At 39.3% G+C, this 27,769-nt stretch overlaps 1 protein-coding gene across 3 annotated transcripts in view; it reads right to left on the bottom strand.

Moving 5' to 3' along the window:
• Nucleotides 1–27,769, bottom strand: part of usp13 (ubiquitin specific peptidase 13) — a 263,677-nt gene that overhangs the window by 134,489 nt on the left and 101,419 nt on the right. For all 3 annotated transcript variants that reach the window (XM_039758594.1, XM_039758584.1, XM_039758575.1), the window contains exons 5-6: nucleotides 4,518–4,660; nucleotides 3,324–3,508 (exon numbers count right to left, since the gene is read on the bottom strand). In XM_039758594.1, coding sequence (XP_039614528.1) covers nucleotides 3,324–3,508; nucleotides 4,518–4,660 — 328 coding nt within the window. The remainder of the gene's footprint in view (nucleotides 1–3,323; nucleotides 3,509–4,517; nucleotides 4,661–27,769) is intronic.

Here is a 27,769-nt window from a genome sequence, read left to right on the forward strand (position 1 = left end):
TATATATATATATATACACACACTATATATATATATATATATATATATATATATAGAGTATATATGTACAGTGTATATATATATATATATATATTGCTGTCTCTGCTCCGTAGACAATTAGATAATGATAACTGAACAAACACACTTATAATTTCTTATATTCGTTCACTATTGGAAGTTTTATGTTCTTATTCCTCAAAAATGTTGCCTGACAGTAAATATTGAGCACAAATGTAGCGTGCAATCAAGTAACAAGAATTAAACGGATGTTATAGGCATCCGTGCATCTTCCTATCTCGCTTATGAATGGCTGGGTTGTGTGGCAGCTGATGCCTATTCCAGCACATATTGTGCACATATTGTGCAATGCAGGAATGGCATCTGGTGATATAATGATGTTCAAATTGATAATAATAATATTCTAATAATAATAATAATACCATCACAATCAAAACTGTTGTTGGTAATATATGCCATCTGTTGATCTATTCATATGTTTTTTCGCTGCCATTGGCACAATAACATTTATAATAATTCATCCAACTTATCCAGGGCAATGCTGCAGAGCAGCTGGAACCTATCCCAGCTAGCACTGGAAGCAAGGACAAACATACACACAATTGTGCCACTTTAGCAACACCAATTCACCAAAGTTTAGGTCAGGCTGAAATTCAATACATTTAATACATATGTTTTAGCACAGACACAGTGGTAGTGCAGAGCTGTCATTCCTGCCTCACTGCACAAGGGTCTGCATGGAGTCTGCAAGTTTCTTCCACGTACTTATGGACTGATTGATATCAGAAGAATGTCAGTGAGTTTTCATTCAAAAAAATGGTCCTTGTTTTATTTATTACCATATGCAGTAACAGCAACTAATTATGCAGTAAAAAATATATAATGGGTCTGTGGTGTTCCAATCTAATGTATCACACATTACTTTTAATTTTCTGGGTATATTTTATTGTTGTAGCAGAGAACAGTGGCGTGTAGGTGGTTTGGCTCTTTCAAAAATGTAAGACTTTTATTAAAAATAGTGTAGTATAATCACTTCAGATTTATTGTTATGTGTACAAGTACAATTAATCTCATATGTGCTCTTTTCATCATGCTGCCATTTGGTTTGCATCATACACTCTGGGGTATGTCAGGGTCTGCTTTGAGGACTTGTCAAAACTCTATCCATGACAGCTAATGCTAGCAGAGGAGTAAATAGTACAACAAATTTTTAATAAAATTTATTCTTTCAGTTTAATTCTAGTGTTGTCACAAGCCTGCCTCTGAAATGCAGAAAGCATCAACTATTCACAATGAGACCTGGTACCCATTAGCTCCATAAAACACAACAGGTTAGGTTTTGTTTTTTTTTTAAATTTATAAAATATGCATCACTTTAGAATGCAATTCCATGTGGCAAACTTATATATACCACAATAGCAAAGAAATAACACTGATTTAAAAAATATGAAACTTAACCTTTAAGTCAGTGGTTCTCAACCTGTGAGACAGGCCCCCTTAGGGGGGTGCGAAGTAACAAAAAAGGGGGAGCGAAGATGTGAAAAAAAGAAAACAAGAATCAAAAATATGAAAAAAAATCTGTTTAAACCAAAACAAGTTAACTTAAACTACATTCTGATACTATAAATATAGCGTTAGATAAATGTTGATAAAAGTTAAGTAGGTATAATAAAATATGCATCTACATTTCAAAAAAATGTTAGGGGGGCGCGATTAAAACTGTTATGAAAACTCGGGTCGCAAATACTTAAAGGTTGAGAAACGCTGCTTTAAGTTTATGACTATGCACCATCTAAAATGGGGATAACATGTTCCACTTCTAGAGACAGATCTACTTGGGCTCCACCTGAAAAAGTTGCATGGAGTCACTAAATGCACTCAACAACTGCAAAGCAAAGAGTAACAGATGGATAACAGATAATGGTGGGATGGATCCAGACATATTAGGCTTTATCAATGGAAACTGGCTCCTAGAACATAACCTCTCTAGCAGAGATGGAGCAGTAACTGTTGATGAAATTTGAAAATTACCAGCTAGATATGGCTGGACTAATCTCTATGCACAATAGTGGCTTTGGAACAAGACTTTTCAGACAAAGGAGATCTTTTCCCTATTGGTTGTTATAGAGATGGAGTTTGCTCCAATGGACAAGTGGGTTGCTCAATGTGCCTTTGGCTTACAGAGAGGGATACTGACTGTTTTCCTCTGCACCAACTCTAGATTCAACCATGTTGGAGACAACTGATTTGGTTCTGGAAGATGCTAATTTTGGCTAAATCTGCAAATGCTTTTGGAAAACTTCAACACTCCAGTGGGGGAATGACGGAGACAATCGGAGCATTGCAATTATGAAAAATTGTCTACCTCACCTTTGCCTGAGGGAGTGAATTGTTATTGAATTTCTTTGAAAGTAGCAGGCTGTCGTAACAAACCCCATGCCCAATTATAGAAATGATCATGAGTGTACCTGATACCAAAGTAGATCAATGTTATTTTTGTTATATGACACCATAAGAACATGTGTTCAACACATATGGTAAAAATGTATGGGGTATGGGTATGCTGGGAATGACTACTGGGTGCCTCTGTTCATTGCTTCACTTCTAGAAAACAACCTTTCATAACTCCAAATAGGTCATGGACATGGGACTCTGAGCAGACACAACTAAAGACTTTCATGGCAGAGGCAGCTGCTGGAAAGTATGGGTTTTAGCTAACCCAAGGGTTGTTAGTGCCAGCCCTAGGTATTGCTAGAGGAAACTGGCAGTAAACGAATATGGCAGGTTCAAGAATGTGGACTTCTGTGTAACTTTAGCAGGAGGTTTGTCATATTTGACCAGCAGGTCCAAAGCTGTTGCAGAATAACTTTTAAAAGTTTTCGAAGATTATTTGGCAAACTGTCCAATGGCTCCAGAATGGGAGCAGAAACATCACCATGGCTTTTCTCAGCAAGGGTTTGCAAGGTTGATATGATGAGGATATGGGAGGATTTCAGAGTAGAAACTCTGATCTCTGGATTGATAGGAAACAGCTCATTTCAATGGATTGAGATGAATCAGTGGTGGAGGCCTGCAGTTTGGGCTTTCATGGAGGGCTTCCCTGACGTGGAGGTTGGGGGAGGGATTATATGAAGCAATCACTAGTATGAGAAGACTCGGGACACAGTGGAAAGATCGTATCTCTTGACTGAACTGAAGTAATGAAAACAATTTTATAAATTATGGATTATTCTTTGTCATCTTGGTGCCTCTATTTTACAAATCATCTAAATAATCAAACAACAGAAGTAAAACAGAAAATTAACCTGCTCCATCAGGTGTCATTGATCCAAGTCTGACTGCTAAGGGATAGTTTGTTTCCCGATAGTGGTCCAAAGCATGCCCATTGCCTCCAGTCCCATCAAAGAACCACTTCCCACAAAGGACTGAGCCATCTGTTAAGTTCAGCCATAAATTCTCCTGAAGCTCACACTTGGAACATTTCCAGCCACTAAGAAAATATCAATAAAGGTATGTATTTTTCAAATTAATACATTTGGGGATGTAAACAGAGAATGTTACATTTTTAACAACAATTTTACATTTTTGTAATAAATAAATAAATATATTCAGAAGAATAATCATCAACACACATGTAAATTATATCAGAACTAAAAAAATATTTTTGTATTACTATAAAATAATCTTGTATCATAGAGAGTGGATTAACTTACTTTATTTTAAATATTTCGGATATCAACACTACTCAGTCTTTACTTCTAATTGACTGTTGATGTGCATTCATTTTATATTATTTTTGCCCTTTAGTATAATAACATCATTTATCAGTCAGTCATTATCCAACCCACTATATCCTAACACAGGAGCCATTCCAAGCCAACACAAGGTGCAAGGCAGGAACAAATCTCCAGGCAGGGTGCCAGCCCACCACAGGGCACATGCACACACACACACACACTAGGGACAATTTAGGATTGCCAATGCACCTAACCTGCATGTCTTTGGACTGTGGGAGCACCTGGAGGAAACCCACTCAGACACGGGGAGAACATGCAAACTCCACGCAGGGAGGACCTAGGAAGTGAACCCTGGTCTCCTTACCACAAGGCAGCAGCGCTACCACTGCACCACCGTGCCACCTGACATCATTTGTTTTCCACTGAATTTTTGACTGCCATCCTATTTATTCAGTATTTGAAATGGATTACACTTCTAATTTCTAAGAAATCAGAACTGTCAGTGTGTCCATCTGCTATGCATTGTTCTTTATTAGGTCACATATCTTACTTGGTTCTATATAGTTATTTAGATGGGAGTTTAAAATTACCTCTACCGTTTAGTGATCTATAAATTTGTATCTTTCTATATGTATTATCATGACAATTATGTTAACCAATCAAATTAGAAAAAATAATTAATTACTGCTAGTATATATAATAAAACTTAACTTTCAAAAAAGATTCACCAGAACCACTGATTAAAACATAGCTGACAGATACCTGGGAGGAATTCTGACTCCATTGTCAAGTTGCTTCAAACTGCTTGCATGCTTTGAAACCTGAATTTCTTCTTCCCATGAGTCAGGGTCCTGTCTTCTATAGGGGGATTTGGCACTGAGAACTTCATCACAAGCTATTGTCACCTGAAGTACGAACAGATTAAAAAAAAACAAAAACATTATTTTAATACCTAGCCACTCCTTCGGAACCTGCTACAAAGACAAACAATAATAACACCACCCGCACAATGCTGTTAAACAGGCCAACCAGTGAACTGTATTAAGTTATATTGACTTGAAATACAAATGCATGCTGATAACGTGTGTACTGCATTATAAGGCTTAATAAGCTTTCACTCACAGTAGTGCACAGTAATGCTAATTTCATCAAAGGCAATGAATACACATAAAAGAAATGCCTTTCTGGACCAGCCGAACAAGTGTCATACGCATTATCATGCATGCATTTCGGAAAATCGCCTCACTGGCTTGACCAAGGTATATGATAACCAGATAGGAGGGGTGCTGTTGTTAACTTTCTCTTCTCTTGCCCAGTGAGGGGACATAGCCCCACTGCTTCCGGTTTGTGCATTAGAAGCCCAGCTGCCCAGAAGCAGGCCTCATTTCTAAAACAAGCAACCAGCAGGATGGAGCTTATGTGATCAACCCTTATCATGACAGCCAAAGAGCTTGCTAATCATAGTTTTCCCCAAGAGGTTATTTTTCGCTTTGACTCCTAATGGAGTGTTTTTTTTTTTGTTTGTTTTGACCCAGCATTAAACTGGATGACCTGTTTGGTGTCCCAAATTTTCCGCTGCTGGTCCAACTTGTCATTCTTGTATTTGACCAGAGTATGAATATGGTGAGTCATGTTTAATTTCTCTGATGACATTTTATGAAATTTGTCTCAGAAAACTGGATTTGAAACTTGTGACATTAGTTCTCAAAGGAGTTATCTAAGGATCACCTGTGATCCATAGGTCTGAGTGAAGTAAACCACAAGGTGACATTTCTTACATCAGATGAAAGTTACTTTTAAACTTCTCAATTGTGTTGGTTCACTCTCTAGGTATTTACCTACAAGGACAAGATGATGCTTGGCATCCACACAATGCAGTGAACTTATGTGCATGAGATATGTAATTAAAACCCACACCACGGAGCACAACATCTGAATTTTAAAAACTAATGATTCATTAACTTTCTTATGTGTGGGAAGATTCACAATGAACAAGAAAAAATAATAACCATATTACTGAACAAAAAGTATTTTTCTGCTGGTGGCACTTTTTAATACTCATAGTTGGTGGGTGTCAAATTTAACAACTGTGGCTGCTAGTTCTTGTTTCCTTGAGGATGTCAAGATTGTGACGACCATAAATTGCAGAGGTTGAAGGTGGTAATGACTTTCAGTACAGTTACAAATTTCCAAAGTATTGTGAGCTCATTGTAAGTTGACAGCAAATTAATAAGATGCATGACAGAACGAGTGAGGGAAGAATGGAGTGTGAGATCGACAGGTGGATCGGTGCGGCATCCACAGTGATGTGGGTTCTGCATCGGTCTGTCGTGGTGAAAAAGGAGCTCTCAATTTACCAGTCGATCTATGTTCCTACCCTCATCTATGGTCATGAGCTATGGGTAGTGACTGAAAGAACGAGATCGTGAATACAAGCGGCTGAAATGAGTTTCCACCGCAGGGTGTCTGGGCTTTCCCTTAAAGATAGGATGAGAAACTCAGTCATCTGGGAGGGGCTCAGAGTAGAGCCGCTGTTCCTCTGCATCGAGAGGAGTCAGATGAGGTGGCTCGGTAATCTGATCAGGATGCCTCCTGGACACCTCCCTAGTGAGGTGTTCTGGGCATGTCCAACCGGGAGGAGGCCCCGGGAAGACCCAAGACACGCTGGAGGGACTATGTCTCCCGGCTGGCCTGGGAACGCCTTGAGATTCTCTCGGAAGAGCTAGAAGATATATATATATATATATATATATATATATATATATATATATATATATATATATATATATATATATAGAGTAAGAAGAGTCCCGACACAGATTGACACGGAGTCATGGGTAAAATAAATAAACTAATTTTCTTCAGCTGGAGGGCACGTCTTCCCCGTAATCCCTCCAGCCACAACACAGTCCCAAACACTAAACATAACACCAAAACACTCCTTTCTCTTCCACCACCACCACCACTCCTCCACAGCTTTGTCCTCCTTCCACCCAACGCTGGCCACTGAGTGGTGGTCGCTGGCTTCCTTTTATCAGGCACCCGGAAGTGCTCCAGGTGGTTTATTGCCAACATTCGGCTGTACTTCCAGGTAAGGCGAAACCAGTGCCCGAAAGGGGCCAGCCGCTCCTATTGCAGCACCCCCTGGCGGCACCTGCGGAACCCCACAGAGCTGCACAGAACTCCAACCCCCATGAAGCTCTGGGGAAGTCAGAGGCACCGCTGCAGCCCAGGGAGGCTGCCATATAGTGTCCAAGAGGAGACACTGGGCTTCCCACCCTTGTCCCCCAGGCAGATGTGGTGAAGGGGTGTCCCAGCCAGGCATGGGCCCCAGCCATCCATCACTAGATATATATATATATATATATATATATATATATATGAGGGAAAGTCAAAAAGTAAAGGGACATTTGAGAAAAGGGGCATTAATTCTAATGATAGAAATGTGAAACATACCTTAATTTTCTACATAACCTACCTGGACTTCAATGCACCTTTCCCAACATTTCACAAGTTTTTTGATTCCGTCGGAAAAAAAGTTTTTCGGTTGCATCTGCAACCAATTTTGCATCGCATCAATGACTTCTTCATCACTTGCAAATCTTCTTCCGCTTAGCACTTCCTTTAGTTTCCAAACCATGCTCGCAGCCTTACTTTCCGATTCGTGATGATGAACCCAAGTTTCATCTACAGTAGCAATTTGCTCTAAAAATCCATCTCCCTCGCCACGATAACGGGCCAAATGTTTACGAGGCAAACAAAAAGCAAATCACTGCCCTCATTTCCTCCTTGGTGCAGATCAACAATGGAGCTGTCATGTTTAACGGTCTGCTACACTCCAACGAATAACGCGAGAATAAGAGTTACACGTTGCATAGAAGTGTTGGCGACTACACTCATTCAGCACTGGATACGAGCAGTGTTACCAAACTCTGAAAAGAGAAATTAAAAAAATCCCTTTACTTTTGACTTCCCTCGTATATATATATATATATATATATATATATATATATATATATATATATATATATATATATATATATATATATATATACTAATAAAAGGCAAAGCCCTCTCTCGCTCACTCACTCACTGACTCACTCATCACTAATTCTCCAACTTCCCATGTAGGTTGAAGGCTGAAATTCGGCAGGCTCATTCCTTATAGCTTACTTACAAAAGTTGGGTAGGTTTAATTTCGAAATTCTATGCATAATGGTCATAACTGGAACGTATTTTTCTCCATATACTGCAAAGGACGTTAGCCCGATGGCCGTGGGGGCAGAGCTGCGTGTGACATCATCATGCCTCCCACATAATCACGCGAACTGACTGTGACCGCAGTACGTAGAAAAGAAGGAAGAGCCCCCAAAGAGCGCTGAAGAAAAGCGCCGAATACTTTATTCGCAAGATACAAGTTTAATGAGTAGACACGAGGTATAAACGAGACTTTGGATCACTTTGTAATGGAGTTAAAAGTGCTGTAGCGAAAAACTTTTGTGCCGGGTCTTAGCTAACATTAAATAACGCTGTGGACATCGCAAGATTGCACGAGATAACACAGGCACAGCTCAGAAGCTTCGATGCATGTACTCCGAGCGGCTCACGTGAACTGACTATAAACGCAGTACGCAGAGAAAGCAAGACCTCAAAAGAGCGCGGAGAGTTTTGCTCACGTGAACGTGTCTGCAAAAAGTGGCGTTTCCTGCACTGCAAAAATACTACAAAAGTCGGGCAGCCGGCATGTGCGCGTGTGCGTAGCTGTGCCGGCCTTTGAGACGCTGACTGCGCTTCTAACTTAAGTGAAAGTAAACACTGAATTTTTTTCCCCCTTCCCATGAGCTATAGCCCAGACAACCGTAAACACGGGATCCCATTTCTAGACCGCGGCAAACTAATATTAAGACGCTTCGCACTTTATTTTACACGTATACGATTCTGAGGTCGTCAGGTCGGATTATGAAGACACGCACAGGAGTGGAGGACCTATAGTGCCATCCCAGACAATTAATGACAGGGCCGTCTCTCCAGTCTACACGAGACCCACCGCGACGCCATGTCGCCAGCTTAAGACCTCTCTACACTATATTAAAGAAAATGGCAAGTTTCCGTTCTTTACACCTTTTTTCCTTTTATCCCCAACCAAACTCTTTCTCTCTTAACACTGCAGAGGACACAAAAATTATTTTCTTTTAATTGCTGGTAATGCCGGTAAGGCACATTACCACAGGCAGAAATTTGGACGTTCACATAGAAAATATAATTTCTATACCACAACCGTCGTGTAGCGCCTTTCAAAAGGGATCAGCTACCAAGAGATGATCCATATACATTTTAGCTGCTGTTGGTACTACTTACCTGTTATGTTATACCGGCTTTAAAATGTAGCTTACACTAAACCACTCCACGGGTGCACAGTGTATCTTTACTTCTTAAAACGTTAATGTTTTACTGTTTAATAGCTTATAGACTACATTTTATTTTTTTCCCTTGCACTCAGTGAGCGAGGCCAATGGGTGATCAGTTATATATATACAGTGATCCCTCGCTATATCGCGCTTCGACTTTCGCAGGTTCACTTCATCGCGGATTTTAAATGTAAGCATGTCTAAATATATATCACAGATTTTCGACTGGTTCGCGGATTTCTGCAGACAATGGGTCTTTTAATTTAAAGTACATGCTTCCTCAGTTTGCTCGCCCAGTTGATTTCATACAAGGGACAATATTGGCAGATGGCTTAGAAGCTACCCAATCAGAGCATGTATTACGTATTAAATAAAACTCCTCAATAATATACAATGTGCTTCCCGAGCGGTGCTTGATTGTTTGATTTTCTCGTTCTCTCTCACTCTCTCTGACTTTCTCTGCGCCTGACGGAGGTGGTGTGAGCAGAGGGGCTGTTTGCCTAGAAGATACGGACGCTACTCTAAAAAATGCTGAAAGACTACCTTCACATTGCTCCCTTCTTTGCAGCTGCTTTATCGCTTTATTACTTAAAAGCTCAACAGCACGTATTGATTTTTTGATTGTTTGCTTTTCTGTCACTCTCTCTCTCACTGACATTCTCTGCTCCTGACGGCGCTCCTTTGAAGAGAAGATATGTTTGCATTCTTTTAATTGTGAGAAAGAACTGTAATCTCTGTCTTGTCATGGAGCACTGTTTAAACTTTGACTAAAGGGTGTTATTTCATGTCTAGAGGGCTCTAATAATGTTAACAGTGTGGGAGAGTTTATAAGGGCTTAAAATATATAAAAATAACCATACAAACATATGGTTTCTACTTCGCAGATTTTCTGAGGTTCTGGAACGCAACCCCCGCAATCGAGGAGGGATTACTGTGTATATCTATATTAATAAAAGGCAAAGCCCTCACTCACTCACTCACTCACTCACTCACTCACTGACTCATCACTAATTCTCCAACTTCACGTGTGGGTGGAAGGCTGAAATTTGGCAGGTTCATTCCTTACAGCTTCCTTACAAAAGTTGGGCAGGTTTTATATCGAAATTCTACGCGTAATGGTCATAACTGGAAGCAGTTTTCTCCATTTACTGTAATGGAGATGAGCTTCAACACCGTGGGGGAGTTTCGTGTGACATCATCACGCCTCCCACGTAATCACGCAGCACATAGAAAATCAGGAAGACCTCAAAAAAGCGCTGAAGAAAACATATAATTGAGAAGGCAGCGAAACAATAAGAAGCGAGCGAGTGACATATACAACCATATTGATGAGTTCTGCTACTTCGGAAACAAAGCACGATGTAAACCTACACTTTAAATTAAGTTTATAGACAGGCTGCCGCTGGCGTTTGTAATTTAGTGCCTGCCCATATAAGGCCGTCCGTCAGCGGCAATCCAATAGCAAACTCCACTAAATATTCACGGGTTAAGGACTGTGCTTATGCAGAGGAAGATGAGATGGTCAGCGTGGTGTTTGGCACAAACTCAGCGAAACTGCGAGAGAAAGTTTTAAGTGCCAGGACTAAGGTAACATTAAATAAAGCTATGGACATAGCACAAGATGGCACCAGCACAGCTGGGAACCTTCGATGCAAGTACACCGAGTGGCTCACGTGAACTGACGCAGTGCACAGATAAAAGCAACAGTTCCAAAGAGCGCTGAACAAAACCGAATTACACAATTGAAAAGGCAGCAAAAATATGAAGCGCCTGATAAGCATATTCATAAATGCAGCTACTGTGGAAACAAAGCACACGGTGGAAAAGTCAATGTCCCGCTAAAGGAAGACAGTGTAAAAAAAACCCGTGCATGCAGTGTGTCAGGTCTCAGATAAAGAAGAAGACGAGCTGTTTATTGATGCAGTAAGAAACGAATCGATGAATGAAACCTGTCATCTTTACAACGATTGACAAACACGGAATGTAACTTGAACACAACACATCCTACAAATACGAACCTGATTGAAAGAAATAATGATAATCAAATCCTTGATGACAGCAACACTCAGTAACACTCACAAAACAAATACTGTATATTGAAAGTCATGTTACGTTATTTATAAAATGTTCCCTTTTCTTTTCTACCTTTTTAACACACTACTTCTATGCTGATACGGGTATATATATATGTATATATATATATATCCCGCTCTACATACTCGAATAATGGATACTTTATTCGCCATCAATGATTGTTTTGGTAAAGCCATACTCAGTGTATTCATTAGATGAACGGTAAAAAGTAAGAGCGAGGGAGGATGACTCATTGAGGCATGCAGGCTGTAGTCTTGCGTCAACTCTATCTGAATTGCGCGATCACATTTGAAAAATATATCTTTTCAAGTTCTATTTAGTCCATATGTGTCAAACTCAAGGGCACGGGCCACATCCGCCCGCGTGTAATTATATCCGCCCGCAGATCATTTTATATACTGTATTATTGTTATTAAAGCCCGGTATATGAAGCGCTGGTAACACAATAAACTACAGATCCCATAATGCAGCGCTTCAGCTGCCTTGCCAACACTTACCACGTTAATCAAGTCTACCTTTGATGCTGCAAGTTATTACGAAGCTAGAGTTATTGCGCACTGAGTTTGCACGGCGCTTTGGTGACTTTGAAGAACAAAAAAAGTCCGTCTACATGCGGCTCGAACCTTGTGCATGTTTGGTAGCACATATCTGTGTGAGAAGCTCTTCTCAGTGATAAAGACTAACAAAACAGCACACAGGAGTCGCCTCACTGATGAGCACCTGCAATCCATCCTGAGAATCTCCACAACACAGAACCTCACACCAAACAGAAACGAACTTGTGGCCAAAAAAAGATGCCAGGCGTCCAGCTCTAAAATGACATATGAGCAAAGACAACTGAATGATTTGATTTGTTATTGCACGTAAGAGCGGAGTCAACGTTTTAACAAACAGCGTATTGCACTGATCTGAAATAGCTGTGTGTGTATATATGTAGATATGTATGTATATGTATATATATGCTTATATATGTGTGTGTGTATGTATGTATATATATATATATATATGTATTTCTGTGTATATATGTGTGTGTATGTATGTATGTGTGTGTATATATGTGTGTGTATATATGTAGATATATATATGTATGTATATATGTGTATATGTATAGATATGTATATATATATGTTTATGTGTGTGTGTGTAAATATATATATATATATATATATATATATATAAGACAACAACACTCAACACTCACAACAGTGACAAAACAATTACATTGACAATCAGGTTACGTTATTTTCAAAATGTTTCCTTTTCTTTTCATTGCTTCTTTAACACACTACTTCTCCGTAAGCTGGTATTTTGCTATACTATATAAAAGAAAAAGGCAACTTTCCTTTCTTTACACCTTTTTCCTTTTATCCCAAACCAAAGCCTTTCTCTCTTAACACTGCAGAGGACACAAAACTAATTTTCTTTAAATGCCGGTAAGGCACATTACCAGAGGCACAAATTTGAATGTTCACATAGAAAATGTAATTTCAATGTACCTGTACTTCTTAAAACGTTAATGTTTTACTGTTTAATAACTTATAGACTATAATTTATTATTTTTCCCTTGCACTCAGTGACCAAACCTATACACACACATATAGACACATACAAACATACACACAAGTATATGTATGTGTATATACACACACACACACACACACACACACACACACACACACACACACACACACATACATACATACATACATACACACATGTATATAATTTGTGTGTGTGTATGTATGATGTAGATAGGTATGTATGTGCGAGTGTGTGTATATGTAGATATGTATATAGATATGTAAATATGAAGATATATATATATATATATGTGTATATATATACATATATATATATGTATGTATGTATGTATGTATGTATGTATGTATGTGTGTGTGTGTGTGTGTGTATATGACAGCAGCAATCCAAGCTGTGAGAAAACAGTAAAAGGAGGCGTGTCAGACGTCATAGTACATTTTCTGATGCAGCTACCGAAAACAACTTCGTGACGCTGCCGCCAAATACACAAAACAATTACTTTGACAATCATGTTACATTATTTTTAAAATGTTTCCTTTTCTTTCTCTTTCCTTCTTTAACACACTACTTCTCCGCTGCCAAGGCGGGTATATATATATATATAGATAGATAGAGAAATATATATATAGATAGATATGAGAACAACACTCATATCAATGACAAAACAATTACATTAACAACCATGTTACGTTAGTTTTAAAATTTTTCCTTTTCTTTTTCGTACCTTCTTTAACACACTACTTCTCAAGCTGCGAAGCGCGGGTATTCTGCTATATATATATAGATAGATAGAGATATATATATATATAGATAGATAGAGATATATATATAGATAGATATATATATATATATAGATAGATATGAGAACAACATAGATAGATAGATAGATAGATAGATAGATAGATATGAGAACAACACTCATATCAATGACAAAACAATTACATTAACAATCATGTTACGTTATTTTTGAAATTTTTCCTTTTCTTTTTCGTACCTTCTTTAAAACACTACTTCTCCGCTGCGAAGCGCGGGTATTCTGCTAGTATATAATAAAAGGCAAAGCCCTCACTGACTGACTCACTCACTCATCACTAATTCTCCAACTGCCCGTGTAGGTAGAAGGCTGAAATTTGGCAGGCCCATTCCTTACAGCTTACTTAAAAAAGTTAAGCAGGTTTCATTTCGAAATTCTACACGTAACGGTCATAACGGTCGACAACGTCCGCCATATTGGACTTTCTTATTCATGGCCCTATCTTCACGAAATTTGGTAGGCGGCTTCCCTTAGCTAACCGAAACCAATGTACGTGCTTATTTCGGTGGTATGACACCACTTTCAGCCGCCATATTGAATTTTCCAACATCACTAATTCTCCAACTTCCCGTATAGGTAGAAGGCTGAAATTTGCAAGGCTCATTCCTTACAGCTTACTTACAAAAGTTAAGCAGGTTTCACTTCGAAATTCTATGCGTAATGGTCATAACGGTCAACAACGTCCGCCATGTTGAACTTTCTAATTTATGGCCCCATCTTCTCAAAATTTGGTAGGCGGCTTCCCAGCACTAACTGAAACCAATGTACGTACTTATTTTGGTAGTATGATGCCACTGTCGGCCGCCATATTGAACTTTTCAACAGTCTTTGTTACTTATGGGCCCATCTTCAAGAAATTCTATCGATCAAAGAACTGTCACTTACCGAGTGGTTTCCATGCCCGGAGATACCACCTACCTTTTCCATTCTCTTTGTTACATATTGCACGGCCATATCACACCTTCTGCACTGTTTTATAAACGAACGACATATAAGAAAGTCCTTTTTCCTTGCTTCACCAACGAAGCAACTTTTTTATTTAATTGACGAGTTCTCTGCTGTTACTTTGTTCATTTATTACGATTTTTATACTTATTGTGTAGGTTTTATTTAATTGACGGGTTCTCTTCTATTTTATTGTTCATTTGTTACGATTCTTACAGTTATTGTGTAGCTATTTTAGACTTACTTTTCTGTTCAAATACCCATTTCCTTTATTTAATCCGCGGACTCTCCGCTATTTTTTTGTTCCTTTATTACGATTACAGTTATTTATTGCTTCCCTTCTTTGGCTGACTGCCTGCCCATATAAACCACTCCACTGTTTTTTTGTCAAGCAGTCTTTACATAGCTTCTCCGCTATTTTATAAAGAAACGCCATATAAGGCCGTCGTTTTTCTTTGCTTCGCCAACTAAGCAGCCTTTTTATTTAATCCACGGGTTCTCCGCTGTTTTATTGTTCGTTTATTTCGATTGTTATACTTATTGTATAGGTATTTTATACTTTCTTTACTGATCAAGTACTGATTCCCTTTATTCTTCCAACTATACCCCTATTAAAATGTCTATCGACGTGATCACCATCAATCAAAGAACTAGCACTTACCGAGTGGTGTCCATGCCCGGAGATGGCGCCTGCCTTTTCCATTCTCTGTGTTACATATTGCACGGACATATCAGGCTCACTTTTGATATCCGCAAGGACATTGTGTCTTATGTATTAAATGACTGGGAGAGGTTCAAAGTGTGGACTGATGATGGTACAGGAGATAATTATAGTACACAGGAGCACTATAAGACTGAAATGCTTAAGCCCTTCACCTATGGTTCTGCATGTGAGTTGATGGCTGCCGCTGAATTGTTTGGTTGTCGCTTTCAAGTGTACCGAAATGGGCAGATATTTTACACCTTTGGAGAACCGTCACTGCCTCTTAAACATCTTAGATTCACAGGTGACAATTTGAGTAGTGGACACTTTGATGTTTATGAATATTTCAACTCTCAAAAGCTGGATGCGAAGTTATTGATGAAGCCGGTTGTATACTTACATCGATTGACACATGCTCAATGTCACTTCAACACAAATCCAGCTGATTATTACAGTGGCAATTCAAGCTATGAGAACACAGTAAAAAGGAGACGTATGAGACATCGTGGTAGATTTTCTGATACAGCTAGACGGAATCAACTTTGTGCTGCTATCGCCAAATACTCGCAAGCACATCCACAAGTTAATAGGGATGCTGTCGCTAAATACTCGCAGGCTCATCCACAAGTTCATAGGGACGCTGTCGCTAAATACTCGCAAGCACATCCACAAGTTAATAGAGATGCTGTCGCTAAATACTCGCCAGCGAATCCACAAGTTCATAGAGACGCTGTCACTAAATACACAGAGGCAAATCCACAAGTTAATAGAGCTTCTGTTTCTAGATACGATCCCAATAATGAAAAGCGGCTCATACGAAAACAAAGCCAATTGTGGATTAGCATACGACCCAAACATACATTATGAGTCTGACAAAACAGTACACATTGGATCTATGAATGTTCACTGTGACTATTGTCAAGCAAAGAAGTGGAAATGCGAATCTCCTGGTTTGTGCTGTAACGGTGGTAAAGTATCTCTCACTCCTTTATGTAACCTTCCTCACCTTCTTGAGGGCCTGTTAAATGGCCAACATCCTCAAAGTGAGCATTTCTTGAACAACACTCGAAAGTACAACAGCGCATTTCAAATGACATCATTTGGTGCTAATCAAATCGTTGAGGGAAATTTTATGCCTTCATTTAAAGTTCAGGGACAAGTATATCACTTGATTGGCAGTCTTTTACCTATGCCAAGTGAGGAACACAATTTTTCTGGACTTAACATGCCCCTGCTGAAGCAATTACAAAAAATGCTCCATGACTGTAACACTTACATCCAGGACTTCCGCTCCACAATGGACAGTATTTCAGATGATGACAAAGACTTCAAAGTTCTCATTCACGAAGACAAAAAACCATTACTATCTTCTTTACTATTACTGTCTTCTATTTTTCTATTCTTCCTTTTGTAAAGCACTTTGAGCTAAATTTTTTGTATGAAAATGTGCTATATAAATAAATGTTGTTTTTGTTGTTGTACGTACATATATACGTCCACAGCTTGCAGCTTGGTCACCGTGTGAGGCGGCGTTGGGTCCCCCATTCCAACGCCTCCCACGTTATTGGCTGCCTGCCTATATAAGGCCGTCCGTCACTCCAGTCTCTACATTCCCTTCCTTGCTTCGTCACAGGATTCAAGTCTCCCTGCTGATAACTACAGCCTTTTTATTTAATCCACGGCTTCTCCGCTGTTTTATTGTTCATTTATTATGATTATAGTTATTGTTTAGGTATTTTAGACTTACTTTACATTGTTCAGGTACCCATTTCCTTTATCATTCCAACCATACCCCCATTAACATGTCTATTGAGGTGATCACCATCGATCAAAGAACTGTCACTTACTGAGTGGTTTCCATGCCCAGAGATGGCACCTGCCTTTCCATTCTCTTTGTTACGTATTGCATGACCATATCAGGCTCACTCTTGATATCCGGAGGAACATTGTGTCTTATGTATTGATTGACTGGGACAGGTTCAAGGTGTGGACTGATGACGGTACAGGAGATAATTATACTACACAGGAGCACTATAAAAGTGAAATGCTTAAGCCTTTCACCTATGGTTCTGCATGTGAGTTGATGGCTGCCGCTGAATTGTTCGGTTGTTTCTTTCAAGTGTACCGAAATGGCCAAATATTTTACACCTTTCGACAACCGCCAATGCCCCTCAAACATCTTAGATTCACAGGTGACGATTTCAGTAGTGGACACTTTGATGTTTATGAATGTTTAAACTATCAAAAGCTGGATGTTAAGTTATCGATGAGACCGGCTGTATACTTACAACGCTTGACAGATGCCGAATGTCTCTTCAACACAAGTCCTACAAATACTGCCGTAATTGAAACAAACCATGAAACTCAAACCGATTATGACAGCAGCAATCCAAGCTGTGAGATTTTAAACAAGATTACTGTTCACATGGCCAACTGTACGTTGCATGCTCAAGAGTAAGCTCAACGCACAGCTTGGTCATATTACAACCGGAGGGCCGAACTCACAATGTGGTATACAAAGAGATCCTTAACAAATAATTATTGGTATATTCTCCCTCAGTTTAAAAAGGTTTAATTTTCTTCTTAATAAAAATTTTAAGGCAGTATTACCATGGTTTAGGTATTTTGCTAGTATATATATATAAAAAGAGAATGTCTGTCTATACAATCTGCCTATACAATCCTACATCCTTTGACCAAGTTTTCCATAGTTGTTCTCTAGCATCATGCAGAGAAAAAGGAATACTCTGGAACCCAAAATTTTGACCCTGGGGGTACGAGTGGGTTTTTATTTTCCTGCGTACTACAGTTTTGGTACCAGTGCCACATGCCGAGAGCAAGTGAAACATCTGAACAGACTGAAGCCAGGCAAGCAGAGAAAATGACCAGAGCTTAACATTACTTACCCTAGCAACACAGCATGCCGCTTCTATCTACTGTTATATCAAAAGGACTATCTTGCGTTTTAGCAGGGGGAGTGTTGGTAGAGGCTTGATCAAGAGTGCATATGCAGTGCAACACCAAATAAAATATAAAGATTGTACTTTAACTCCTGCTTTGTTGACTTTCCTTCATAATTTATGCACTATTAACTGTCCACCATGAACTAAAACAATAAGTCAAACACTATAACATTCATGGTTACAGCCCAGCAAGGAGTTAGCACATTTCTGGAATTCAACTAAAATAAAAAAAAAAACAAAAACTAATTCTTAACTCAAGAGCAGAAACATTGATAGAGAGGCAATGTGGATGACAGATGTGACAGCCAGCAATAACAGCAGGGCCACCATTTAAGAAACACACACAGTAAATAAACCTGGGCAACGTCAGGTACTTCAGCTAGTTTCATTACAAAAAGAGCAAAGTTAACACTTTAATACAGAACATAAGGCTTCTCTGTGTCTTTTTATGCATTTATTGTGTAAACTTTTAGCAAATGCACAGTAGACATGAAAGTGTTGAAAAAGAGAAACAAATATGTGGTCAAGTGTTGCAGAAATTTTCTCCAAAAAAAGGATAGTTGATTATGGCTGATCTCAAGTACAGTACTTAACATGCTGATGTACTGTATATTTTGTCAGATGTTACACTGTGTTCATTTAAGCACATATGTTAAGTATCAGCTGCCGGTTATGTGTGTAGTCAATACAGACTAAATTGTAAGATGACACAGCTGTTGCCAGTACCTCTCTGTGACCAGTTCTTAAGCACTGCACATGAATGACAGGCAGGCAGTGTGAACTCAACATCATAATTCTTAGTGGGGAGCACTTGGCATCAGACAGACATATCACTGTATTATTCAAAATGTGTGACTAAAATGTAAGCGCCTGTTTTCAAATATGGAAAATGACTGCAAAATAAGCCAAACTTACTGATGTACATTAATAAAATGTACACATACAGTATTTTGGAAATGATGCATGCAGTAATGGGGAGCATCTTTTGTAAAATTGTAAAATCTGTTATCATAGCTTATGCTTTCAGTTAGCTGGACACTGCTCTAGTCTCATAAATAATTGGCAATGGTGGCAGATTTACAGATCAAGAGGCCTTGTTGCCTTGTCTTTTACCAAAGAAATAAAATTGATTTTAGCAGACTCGATAAGGGTACTGTTATGTTACATTTCAAATGTAATGTACAATTCACAACAAACAGTATTGTAATAAAATATATCATAATTTAACAGTTAAATTTCTGTCAGCTGAGTTGCCAACTATTCAGTCTTAAAGATAGGCAGAAGCATAAATAACTAATGTTTACATCAGTAAAGTTAATTCAGTATATTATTACAATTCTACCAGCATTACCATTAGACTAAACTATTTTAATTAAGGAACAGTACTTGACTAAACTGCTTATACTTCCTTAGTAGCCATTAAATGTATCAAAATATAAAACATCAATAAACAATTTATAACACTATTTATTTGTAGATCCATTCATTATGAGACGAAAAACTAAATAAGGTGGATGAAAAATTAAAGTATAAGTATAGAAAAAGGAGTACTAAGATATTTTCATATTACATACAATATTTTTACAAGCATCCATCCATCCATCCATCCTCTTCCGCTTATCCGGGATCGGGTCACGGGCGCAGCAGCTTGAGCAGAGAGGCCCAGACTTCCCACTCCCTGGCCACTTCTTCTAGCTCTTCCGGGAGAATCCCAAGGCGTTCCCAGGCCAGCCAGGAGACATAGTCCCTCCAGCGTGTCCTGGGTCTTCCCCGGGGCCTCCTCCCGGTTGGACGTGCCCGGAACACCTCACCAAGGAGGCATCCAGGAGGCATCCTGATCAGATGCCCGAGCCACCTCATCTGACTCCTCTCATTGCGAAGGAGCAGCAGCTCTACTCTGAGCCCCTCCCGGATGACTGAGCTTCTCACCCTATCTTTAAGGGAAAGCCCAGACACCCTGCGGAGGAAACTCATTTCAGCCGCTTGTATTCGCGATCTTGTTCTTTCGGTCACTACCCATAGCTCATGACCATAGGTGAGGGTAGGAGCGTAGATCGACTGGTAAATTGAGAGCTTTGCCTTACGGCTCAGCTCCTTTTTCACCACGACAGACCGATGCAGAGCCCGCATCACTGCGGATGCCGCACCGATCCGCCTGTCGATCTCACGCTCCATTCTTCCCTCACTCGTGAACAAGACCCCGAGATACTTGAACTCCTCCACTTGGGGCAGGATCTCTCCTCCAACCCTGAGAGGGCACTACACCCTTTTCCGCTGAGGACCATGCTTCGGATTTGGAGGTGCTGATTCTCATCCCAGCCGCTTCACACTCAGCTGCGAACCGATCCAGAGAGAGCTGAAGATCACGGCCTGATGAAGCAAACAGGACAACATCATCTGCAAAAAGCAGTGACCCAATCCTGAGTCCACCAAACCGGACCCCTTCAACACCCTGGTTGCGCCTAGAAATTCTGTCCATAAAAGTTATGAACAGAATCGGTGACAAAGGGCAGCCCTGGCGGAGTCCAACTCTCACTGGAAACAGGCTCGACTTACTGCCGCAATGCGGACCAAGCTCTGACACCGGTTGTACAGAGACCGAACAGCTCTTATCAGGGGGTCTGGTACCCCATACTCCCGGAGCACCCCCCACAGGATTCCCCGAGGGACACGGTCGAATGCCTTTCCAAGTCCACAAAACACATGTAGACCGGTCGGGCAAACTCCCATGCACCCTCCAGGACTCTGCTAAGGGTGAAGAGCTGGTCCACTGTTCCGACCAGGACGAAAACCACACTGTTCCTCCTGAATCCGAGGTTCGACTATCCGACGGACCCTCCTCTCCAGAACCCCCGAATAGACTTTTCCAGGGAGGCTGAGGAGTGTGATCCCTCTATAGTTGGAACACACCCTCCAGTCCCCCTTTTTAAAGAGGGGGACCACCACCCCGTCTGCCAATCCAGAGGCACTGTCCCCGATGTCCATGCGATGTTGCAGAGACGTGTCAACCAAGACAGTCCTACAACATCCAGAGCCTTAAGGAACTCCGGGCGTATCTCATCCACCCCGGGGGCCCTGCCACCAAGGAGTTTTTTGACCACCTCAGTGACTTCAGTCCCAGAGATGGGAGAGCCCACCTCAGAGTCCCCAGGCTCTGCTTCCTCATTGGAAGGCATGTTAGTGGGATTGAGGAAGTCTTCGAAGTACTCCCTTCACCGACCCACAACGTCCCGAGTCGAGGTCAGCAGCGCACCATTCCCACTATATATGGTGTTGACACTGCACTGCTTCCCCCTCCTGAGATGCCGGACGGTGAACCAGAATCTCCTCGAAGCCGACCGAAAGTCGCTCTCCATGGCCTCCCAAACTCCTCCCATGCCGAGTTTTGCCTCAGCAACCACCGGCCGATTCCGCTTGGCCTGCGGTACCTATCAGCTGCCTCCAGAGACCCACAGGACAAAAAGGTCCTATAGGACTCCTTCTTCAGCTTGACGGCATCCCTCACCGCCAGTGTCCACCAATGGGTTCGGGGACTGCCATCACAACAGGCACCGACCACCTTAGGGTAACAGCTCCGTTCAGCCGCCTCAACAATAGAGGCACGGAACATGGCGAAACGAACGAGGGAGTACCCAAAAGGTATGCCCTCTAGCACCCCCTCCAGGGACTCCAAAAAGGGTGGATACTCCAAACTGCCGTTCGGCGCATACGCACAAAGAACAGTCAGGACCCTTCCCCCCACCCGAAGGCGGAGGCCAACCTCTCGTCCAACAGGGTAAACCCCAATGTACAGGCTCCAAGTCAGGGGGCAATAAGTATGCCCAAACCTGCTCGGCGCCTCTCACCAGGGGCAACTCCAGAGTGGTAGAGAGTCCAGCCCCTCTCAAGGAGATTGGTTCCAGAGTCCAAGCTGTGCGTCAAGGTGAGTCCGACTATATCTAGCCAGAACCTCTCAACCTCACGCACGCATTTTTACAAGCATTCACTTTTTTAATACAGATACATGTTGAAAGAATTGCAGTGTACCAGAGATTATAGCGTACCAGCAGTGATTTAAAACAAGATTATGTGGTATGGTAATAAGAGGAGATGATCTAGTTTTATTATTTGAAATGGGAATTCTGTTGGTGTTAGAGGGTTTGGGGCTCACAGTGTCCCTTATAGGTCAGAATAGTTATGCATTCATTATAATTATCAACACTCCCTTTTGCACTTTTTGAGAGGTATAAAGGTAATTATTTAGAGTTTTATAATATTTCATGTGGCTGAATTTTTTCATTTAATTTAGATGATTTGTTATGAATGTTTACACTGTTCTACCTCAGGTTTATCGCAAAGCACAAGCACAATTAAGGAAAAAAATCTCTTCAGCTGGAAAGTCACTATGTTTATTTATCAGACTGTATTATATCTATACAATATACTGCAGGGCTCTTAGGATTATATCAGTGTTATCAGGATAGTTGAAAATATTGTTATCAGAATTTGAAGTCGTAACACCCATAACAACATTTACTCCCTTCTTTGAAATGCCTCATATTTATTTTCTGGAATAGAAACAGAGCAAGAATCCTTAAAGGAACACTACGGCCAAAAATTATATTTTGTTTAAATGTTACTTACTTTATCTCTCTTACACCAAAGTGCTTTAAAGTGATGGTCGAGAATTCATGCAGAAAGGAGTGTAAAAAAAAAAAATTCAAGTTGGTGACCAGAGCAGGACCAACAAAATCAAAATGCCCATGAAAAAAATCTCACATTACTTGTGTCATATGATCCACATAAGTCATTCATTTGCTCATAATGTTATAAACATGTATTTTAACTAAAATACTTTTAAATAAACCACTTTTGGAAAATGTTGTCATGAACAGCAAAGGAACACACACACTTACACGTAAACAAGTACCTGAATTGAAGACCTGCCTCTCCCTGTCCTTTATTAGTCAAATCAAAAGCATAGAATTGTGGGAATGTATTGTAATGTCTGCAAAGTGTGCTGCTTTTTCTAGAAGTAAACAATAATACTTTAGAAAAAATGCAACTGAATAACCAAAATATGGATTCTGTGACATGAATAAAGTGAAATTTTTTTTTTTTTTTTCCCCATCGACGTTTTCACATCCTTTGCCATTGTTAAGTTTTGGAAACCATTAGGTTCCATTATATGATAAACTTTTTTATCTCATTCTGCATAAAAACAATCACTATAAAGCATATGGGGTAAGTAACATCTAAAAAAAAATATTGCTTTGGGGTGGAGTATTCCTTTAGGAGATTAGTATTGAGAAGGTACTATTGCATAATTTAAACATCTTGGTTATAAATACAACATACCAAAGAAAATTTTCCTTCAAATAACATAAGTACAAAATAATATTTTATTTCTTCACTCAGCTGCTCTTTGTCTAATATATGAAGTTGGTTTAAGACCTAAAAACATACAGTAGTGAAAACAAAAAAATAGTACTATTTTACAATATATTTTTTTTCTTTTTTCTATTTGTGCGCTACACTTCTCCAAGCTCAGACTCTGGACAGTTCAATCAGAATAAGATCACTACACCACTCCTAAAACAAAGCACCATGCTCCCTTCAACAATTTTTGGCCTCAAATATAAATATTTTCACAATGATGTGGAAAACCAATGGAATTTAAAAGACCCTTATTAAGCATTTGTGCTTTTCAGCTACTCTAGAAAGAATATGCATCTTCATTGAATGTTCTAATGTACCAACCTTTATCACATCACTACCTTGCTAGTTAATCTTGTGGAAGTGGAATATAACATACCACCCTGCACTCTACAATGGATAAAACATTTGCAATGCAATGTATTATATGACAGCCTTTTTTAAAGTGCTCTTCTTTTCAAGCACAGTAATTTAGTAATTTTAAGGTGTTTTCACACCAAGGTAGATGTGAACATTCCAGTCACATTTTGGTATGGACAATATATAAATGGTTGCCTCGGGTTGGTACTAAGCACATGGTTCTAATAAGGCATGAATGTGATCCAATACAAGATTAAACTAAATACAGGAAATACTATGCATCATGGGTAAAATGTATTCATGCTGTTAAACTAGGCAAGCACAGCATAATGAGCCAAAGGTTTATCCAGAGCTGTGAGCTGCTTAAAATTTTTACTGATTGCTTAAAACAGATGGGTTTAATTTAAAACAGTGCTGTGTGAAAGTAAAAAAAACTTAGGCAACAGTATATGAAAGAGAAAGAAACAAAAGGTTCCTGTGAAAATAATAATCAAGCCTACAATGATGCATGTAGGTTGTACATCCCCTGAATGCAATAGCTCTACATGCATTATGTGGACCATGGAGGCTCATTAACTTGGAATACATATGTATTAGTATACAACTTGAGCTGACTTTTAACCATTTAAAATTGAACTTCTTCGACTGTTTATAGAAATAAATCTATGTAGCTTATTGTGTGTAAAATAAAATCCACACCTGAGAAATAAACTGAAATGTTACTCAGTCGTGATTTTTCTGTCCATTTTTGTTGACCAGCACATTCCGACTTCAGGTGTTTGAATTACATCTTCATATACAACAAGCAAAAAGAAAGGCAGCACAGTAAATCTCTTTCTATTTTTTTGTTCTTTATTTCGCCTTATACAATTTATTGTTAGTTTTCGCATACCCCATGGGGTCAGAGCGCAGGGTCAGCCATTGTACAGCACCCCTGGAGAAATTGCAGGTTAAGGGCCTTGCTCAAGGGCCCAGCAGAGTAGGATCTCTTTTGGCAGTGACAGGGATTCGAACCGGCAACCTTCGGTATACCGGCGCAGATCCTTAGCCTCAGAGCCACCACTCCACACTTTAGATACCTGTGAAACTATTTCACACACTTTACACACACGTATTCACCGCTTGCTCTGTCACCACAAATGCTGTGTGAACTACTGCCCTCAATCAAAGTCTCTGATCATTGGATGAATATATGCAGGTGGCTCATGGTGGAGTACTTTCTGTTTTAATGTTAAAAATTACGAAGATTAAACACTAATGGCATAAATATTAATTCAAAAGTGAAAACTGAAAATATTATTATTGTATTTCAGTTAGTCTTTCCAGCTACTTTAATAGTTTCATTTAGTTTTTCATTTTGGCTTTGTAAATTATTTTATTTTAGTTTATGAAAATGTTTTTTAATAACATTTTCAGTTTTGATTTAAATTTTTGTTAAGTATAATAACCCTGGTAACTGCATAAAAATATATGATACTATCTTAGTCAATGTTACCTTTAGAACTGCTTTGCCTTTTCAAAATTACAGAATACAGTTCTGGCTTCAGAAAACATGCACTGTAAGTTTTGGGAGTATGTGTATGACAAAAATACTGCTGGAAATGTTTATGACATACTCTTATGTACTGTCTTTCCAGAGGGACGTATATGTGTCCTCGTTTCTGTTGACAGTAACTGGCAACCATCAAGCTTTAAGTATTCATTGTAAAGGAAGGTACACTTAAAACTGAAAGCACCATGGCAAAGAATATTACAAATAACTCTTAAGTACTGTAAAACATGTATCTATAGTTGCATAGCTCAACATTGCTTTCCAAGTCAAATGCACATACCAGGGCTGTGAAAATACAATAAAAAAACTGAGTGTTAATAGTTTTCATCAAACCCCTTCACTAATTTCCAGTGCTTTAAAGCTCTATTTTGTAGCACCTAGACTGGAGCTGTGAGTAATCAGCACTAAGCAATGAGTCGCTGAAGCTAACAAAAATCATTAAACAAACTTGCAGATGAAAGCTTTCTATTTGATAGTAAATCATTGCTCCCTTCATTCAGTTTAAGTTTAGGGTATGCAAAATTATGTTCATAACTCCAGGATTGATGACAGCTAGAAAATCCGTTCCATTAGTAACACAAACATTTGTCTTTCAGGTCAAATCAGGCTTGTTCTATACTGTATATCTAATTTTTCTAGAGTTGGAGGCAGCAAACCCTGCTTTCTTCTGCAAGGTTATTTGTACCCAGTAGGTATTATTTTACATTTTCTACATATGCCCACTCAGCTGCCTATTATCCAGAGTTTTGCTGCCACTAAAAGACTATAAATTCGCCTCTTCCTGCAACTACAATATAACCTCTCCCTTTTTCCATTCACCTTTAAACTTTTGGAGATTCTCATCAGTAAATACAGGTTTCAGTAACAAAGCTGAAACTTTAATAGTCAGACATATCAATGGCATAAAATGAAAACTTGTTTTTCTAAATGTTTATAGAGATTTTTAGACTATATATCAAGTTACAATTGCCACTGAATTATTCATGAAACTACCTACATTTAACCATGTCCCAGTGGGTGAAAGAATGTCATATATAAAGAAGAAATCAAATAAAAAGGGAAGCAGAACTTCTTTAAAAAAAAAGTGAAGTCCAACAAAATAACTTTTATAAATTACAGTATATATATGCACTTTTCTGGCATATGTTCAATACCTCGTAATTTGAGTAAATCAGCACTCAAATCTGTATCCTCATTTGTGATAGATCTGTATTTAGGTAGTGGTAAAATCTATTCTTCCATCTTATCTTACGTAAGTAATTTCTATTACTGTATTGTACTTCTGAGGTGACAAGAGTATTACTTGTATTCTGTTTTGTGTATTGTATTTACCCCATTTTTGATACCCATTGTATGCCAAACTTACCTGGGAAGGGGGCTCTCTCTGAATTGCCTTTCCCAAGATTTCTTCCATTTGTAATAGAGACACAATGAGAAGTCAAGCAAAATGACAACTTTCATTGGCTAACTGAATTGAAGGTGTCATTTTGCTTGAAATCTCATTGCATTCCAATAATGGCTAACATGATGCAACACCCTACTACTAATAATGATGCAGAAATGACTCCAGGCTCTGACTCTAGAACTTAGTGCTGGGCGGTAAACTGGTTCATATACTGCAACACCGGTTTAAATTGCCTAAACAACGTTTGGAATGTAGTGTATCAGGAAACAGTTTAAGGGGGGCCCTTTTCACTGCTACATCGGTATAAACGCATGCAATGGAGTACATGTGTTAGTGGAGGCATTGTGTGGAGGCCTTTTATCACTGCTACACTGCTAAACACATATGCAACGGAGTACATGCGGTAGTTGAGGTATTGCACGGTGAAAATGGACAGAGAACATTCCGAAACTTCAGCTGTAGCAGACAATAAAGTTGAACATGATGACACAGAAGAACTTTTGCCAAAAAAAAAAGGAGTCACGTCCGTTGCCTGGAGATACTTTGGTTTTAAAAGGTTGGATGTGGACCATTATGTTCAAATCTGTGAATACTGTTTCTATACTACTGGATAATACTGCAAGCCAAGTTGTACTTGTTTTATTTTTAATGTGTAATGTACCTGGGTACTGTGTAATACTGTAGTGTGACGACATGTTGACTTTATTCTCAACATTTCCACTTTAATTTCGATGCTTATGATGAGAATAAAATTGACATGTTGACTTTATTCTCGTAATTTAAAGCAGAACATCGTAAACTAAACTTCATCTTAAA

Source organism: Polypterus senegalus, chromosome 1 (assembly GCF_016835505.1).
Source record: "Polypterus senegalus isolate Bchr_013 chromosome 1, ASM1683550v1, whole genome shotgun sequence".
In the NCBI taxonomy this organism is placed as follows: Eukaryota; Metazoa; Chordata; class Cladistia; order Polypteriformes; family Polypteridae; genus Polypterus; species Polypterus senegalus.